The sequence below is a fragment of the Apium graveolens genome, chromosome 8 (assembly GCF_009905375.1).
Source record: "Apium graveolens cultivar Ventura chromosome 8, ASM990537v1, whole genome shotgun sequence".
Taxonomy (NCBI): domain Eukaryota; kingdom Viridiplantae; phylum Streptophyta; class Magnoliopsida; order Apiales; family Apiaceae; genus Apium; species Apium graveolens.
This window is the reverse complement of record NC_133654.1, coordinates 2,691,182-2,696,487: the sequence shown is the minus strand read 5'-3', so window position 1 is coordinate 2,696,487 and position 5,306 is coordinate 2,691,182. Positions and strand designations below refer to the sequence as shown.

Sequence of the window (5,306 nt, the reverse complement as noted above, 5' to 3'; positions counted from 1 at the left end):
ATATAAAATGACACTTAATTATTCGATATATTTGAATAAACATGAAAAATGCACATTACTAAAAAGAGTGAAATAAACATTAGATTAAATGAATTGATATTGACTTTTTTTACAGGTAGGTGACATGAATTAGTTAGTATTGGTTGATTTTAGTTGAAATTTGTGCATAATTAAATTTTACTTATGAGGCATTGTTGACATGAATTAGTTAGAATCTCTGGATCAATGTTGGATGAGTTCTGTACATTAATTGACTTCATCCTGTTTTCAACTTTGTTCTCGGTGTCATATATGTAAAGTTGACAAAATTTAGGTGTCTCTCCATCATTTGGTAATAAACTTCCCATCTTGTGATGATTTACATCTGACATGCGAAATAGTTTTGGACCACGACTCCTATTTATTGAATTGTCAATCCTGCCATCTAGGGAAGAAAAATTGATCATTGCATTATAGGACCTTATAGAACGCAAGAATTTTGGTCCCGAGACTCTATCCTTATCCTGGTGAAGGTCCATTAGAAACTTTGGCGTCGGCTTAACCTTTGGAAGCTTGATTTCTCCTTTTCCACAACAGATAGTAAATAATGGAGGACTTTTTCTATTGCCCTTATTGACACGCTCCTTGTCCCACATTATAGCATTACAATATCGGCAGGTTGATGTTCGCGCGCCAAGGCTACAATATTCTGGACATATTGGCGAATGTCTGTTAACAAAATTTATTGAAGTAGAATTTGGATTACCATGTTCAGGATCAGGCATTGTTGATGCCTGAGTTTCTGAACTATGTCAAATAACTGTTCCAAAATGAGAAAAGTCAAATTCATTCTCAAATGGATTTTCATCTTCAGACTCATTGCCAGATACATCAGAATGTAAATCTTCTGAATAACCATCACTTGAAAAATCATCAGATTCAGTGTCAGAATCCGGTGGGTTGAGTGGAAATTCATCTGCAAACTGATATAATGTAAATGAATATATGGTCAATAAAAAAATATTATCAAACGTCTGCAAGAATTATACCAGTGAAGGCCCCTATTTGTGAATGTTCTGTAAATTCTGGTACAGTTTCATAATCATCATCAGAATCCGGTTGAAGCAAATAAGAAAATTCATCATCAAAATCACTAATATAATCCGATTTTGAATATAGGATAGTATCTGCAAGGTGGTAGATTATGCAACTTATGGGTAATTTAAATATTAAAACATGTGTAGGATTAGAAAATTATAATTGCACATTATATTTTGACATACCGTAATTTTCAAAATCCTCGTTTGTATAATATGCCAAATTATCATCCGCATCTGCAAACGACGTATTCAAGGCCCGAGAATATACAAATAAAGTTTCCTTATTTTATGAAATATTTAATAGTTAAATATCTATCACAAAATATGTCTCTTACAATAGACTATTAATGACAAATGTCTTATTGATACGCAAGATAATTAATATAGATTTTAACCTTTTCGTCTTTCTGCACAATTATTGTTGACCATAGACATGGATACATTCTTGTATAACGTCTGAGTTGGAAGAGTTGGAAGAGCTGTAAGAAGTGGAACATATTTTTAGGTTAGTTGTATATACATTCTAACTTAGTATAATGTAGTTCCTTTTGTATATCTCAAAATAATAAATATATTACCGCTTTATTTTGTGATATCACTATTTGGTCCGTCTGCTTACTCTTGAAGGTGAACAACTATCTTGAAACATGGTCAGACCTGCAACATTTAGGTATAAGTGTTTGTAAGAACTGGAACATATTTTTAGAACTTGTTGTATATACATTCTAACTTAGTTAATGTAATTGATTTTTTATATGTCATAATGATAAATATACTACCGCTTTGTTTTGTGATATCACTATTTGCTAGTTTGCTTTCTTTTGTAGGTGAACAACTACCTTGAAACATGGTTCGACCTGCAACATTTAAGCATAAGTGTTTCAGTTCAAATAACGTAATCCTTATGCATACTGCAATGTAGTATAATCAAGTAACCAACCATTTTCAATTCTTGTTCGATTTGTTACTGCACTTAATGGTAATACTGAACTGTTGCTCCAAACAGATTTGCTAAATTTCTTTACAGTGGATACATCACCTAGTATGGCAACTCTGTTAAAGAAGTATATTTGGACTGTACAATGTCTTATAGATTTGTGCACAGATATTAATTATGCAATCCAATTAAACCACTACAGATGAATAAATGAGTTCAGTTGTGTACATTTTTTGCTTTTTGTAGAATGATAGTTGTTCTCACACATGGATACACTCTTGTACAACATATTACATGGAATAGCTGCAAAAAATATAGCATATAATTATATTTGTACTATATATATTCTTACCCAATAAATGTAATTTAAATGGTTTTTTATATATCAAGAAAAAGAATATATTACAGCTTTGATTTGTGATTGGTCGTCTGCTTTCTGATGTCGGGAATGGATACTGCAACTTGAGGCTAGAAACAGGATTGTTATTTTCTTTTCCACCGACTGTATTACCTAACATGTGAATTTTTAAGTGACATATCTATGTAATATTAGAAATCAAAATCAAAATAAAATTATCACTCAATTACAGATTTCTATCACTCATTACCGCTTGGTTTTGTGATATCAATCATTGGTCGTCTGTTTTGTGTTGAAGGTGAACAGCTACCTTGAAATTTTTTTCGTCCTGCAACATTTGGGTATAAGTCATACAGTTCAAATTATTCAATATATGTGAATGTTAGCTAAATTAATAGAGGACTACTTTAATCTTTCAAAAATACTGATTCAGATATATGGAGCCTTCAAATATCTAAGCACATATTTAAACTGAACATTACATAGGTTTGAATATCTAATCGGTCGTATTTATCGTTGGAGTCTTCATATTCTTGCCAGAGTCAGGTTCAATATTCTCTTCTCCACCAAATTTCATATCTAAGAGGGTAAAATCTTAAATACAGATATTTATGAAGCCGTATAAGAATAAATTATAATAGTATCCATGATACCTTTTGATTGATGGTCAGTAAAAAACTTGGTTGATTTAAATCTGCCTTGATTAACTGGACTTGAAACAACATTCTGTTTTCTTGGCCTTTCTCTCTTCTTGACAGGATGATTTTCTGAATTGACATGAGTAACCTGTGCGTTTGCAGATGAACTGTCCTTCCGAGGTCTTCCTCTTTTACTTGGTAGTATATCGACATATGACGCACTCGAATCAAACTTCACTCTGTCGGGAATATCTTCACAAGTATTATCTCTTTTTCGTGATGATGATTGATCCATTACTTTGGATGTATTATCTTATTTTATGATTTTTGACATATTGAAGAACATATGATTCGAGTTCATCCACGAATGCATAAATGAGACCAGTGATGTGTTTTTTTTGTTTTGAATTACATGGATATTCAAAATATGGAAATCACGGATACTGTTACAATCATATGATCAACTGTGATAAATGATAAGCATAAAAACAGGCTCCAATGTTGGATGATTGTATAACTAATTAGGTGACGTGGCTTTTTTTAAGATTTTCTAGTTGTAGTGATTTTACTTTAATACCCTTCAAAAGTATTCAGGAATTATGATATACATAAATGACGAAAATAAATTTGTGAGCGCCGAATAATTTAACTTCATTTACATACTCATTTTTTAAATCAAATGTGAATATTTTTATTAAATATTTGAACCCGTGATATATTTTTTGAGCACAAATTTAAACTCTTGATTCCACCACTTATTTATATAGTTGTCTGGATATATTTCTAACTTTTGATTTTGCTACTGATATATCTCAAAAAGAAAGGTACATTATAACACTTGCTATTAGTCAAATTATAAATTAATTAAAACATTTAGCTCTTTGTAAAAAGCATAGACAATTTTGTCTTTAAAATTTGTTTACATTTATTTCGTATATTTTCATATTTTCGTGTTTACAATAAAATTCGAACCTGATCTGAATTTGTATTTGTATCACCATTCCTCGATTCTGTTCTTCATAAAATTCCTTTTCAATAAAATTCGAATCATGTCTGAATTTGAATTTGTATTTGCATCACCATTCCTTTGATTCCATTCTTTATAAAAATCCTTTTTCAAAATTATTAAAACTTTCGCGAATTACAATCATTTTCCGCACTTTGACACCAAATACTGAATAAAGTTTTTAAGGAATTATATTTCAGTCCTTGAACAAACATAGCCTAGATTCCTACTATATAGTTTGCTTGAGATCAAAGCATTAGGGTCTACTAAGGTGATGATCAGTCTACTGAATTCATATCTCAAGCAATGCAGTGACTTTAACAAGGTCATGACCCATAGAGAGGGACTAGAGCAACTACACATGTATATTTACATGTGTTGATGTGTGTGTTAGTAGGAGAATCCACTAAAAAGATTTGTTATTGACTTGAATTCTATCTTGTTAATTCTTCAAACAAACACTCTGTAATGGAGTTCAGTCTGGATTTCTCAGTGCCGGCCATGATATATACAATCCATTCGTGCATTTGGGATGATATGTCACGAGTCCCCTTTGTGACCCCTTAATAGTCAATAGATAAGACATCTGACAATCTTGCACTTGTTGTCTCAAAGTATTTTTAAAATAAAGTAGAACAAATTAATTTAGAAATATACATTTTCTAACAAATATCACCTTTTTGTATAATGTAAGGTGTGTGTATAAACAAGACTGCACAAAGAAGGCCTTGTTAGTTGTTATATGAGCTTGCTAGCTAGGTCTTATTCACAATGTATATTATAGTAGTGCAGGGTATTAATAATTTAATATTATTGTGTACATTAACCTAGTTTACAGATTGATGGTTTGAGAAGAGGGAAGGAACAAGCCCATTTTTTCTTGGGCTATATTTTATGGATAATTTTTATTCATTTTCAATGAATTAGATTTAAATGACATAATATATTTTTGTATCCATCTTAGTACAAATATAGAATCCAATTTTTGGTAAAAACAATTTATATACGAGAATATTGTTTAAAAAATTCATAATAACTATATTGCACAATTTTCATATTTTCAATATTGTATTTGGCTGCACGACAATATTATTCTCGATACTATAATGTTTTTATCGTGACCAGTAATTATAGTTTTGGTATGTAATAATTTTGCAAATTATTTATCATTCTAGGTAAAAACTTGACATATGCATGAATGAAAGAAATATATATCCAAAGTCAATGCGTATCAGGAACTAACAATCCATCAAGGGTTAGTCAGAAAAAACTAACAATTTGATAAACA

At 30.6% G+C, this 5,306-nt stretch overlaps 1 protein-coding gene across 4 annotated transcripts; it reads right to left on the bottom strand.

The window, feature by feature from the left end:
* Positions 1-281: 281 nt before the first annotated feature.
* Positions 282-3,427, bottom strand: LOC141678517 (uncharacterized). 4 transcript variants are annotated; one of them, XM_074484866.1, is made up of 10 exons: positions 3,028-3,427; positions 2,625-2,702; positions 2,423-2,527; positions 2,020-2,319; positions 1,859-1,936; positions 1,658-1,736; positions 1,475-1,558; positions 1,263-1,313; positions 1,029-1,166; positions 282-962 (listed from the first exon to the last, which is right to left on the bottom strand). In XM_074484866.1, exons 1-4 carry the CDS (start codon positions 3,305-3,307, stop codon positions 2,213-2,215), a joined length of 570 nt encoding a protein of 189 aa, XP_074340967.1. In that variant the 5' UTR covers positions 3,308-3,427; the 3' UTR covers positions 282-962; positions 1,029-1,166; positions 1,263-1,313; positions 1,475-1,558; positions 1,658-1,736; positions 1,859-1,936; positions 2,020-2,212. The 4 variants fall into 4 exon arrangements, with proteins under 4 accessions (XP_074340967.1, XP_074340968.1, XP_074340965.1 ...); XM_074484867.1 differs by having other exon boundaries at positions 2,423-2,518; XM_074484864.1 differs by lacking the exon at positions 2,020-2,319.
* Between the last annotated feature and the right edge of the window lie 1,879 nt (positions 3,428-5,306).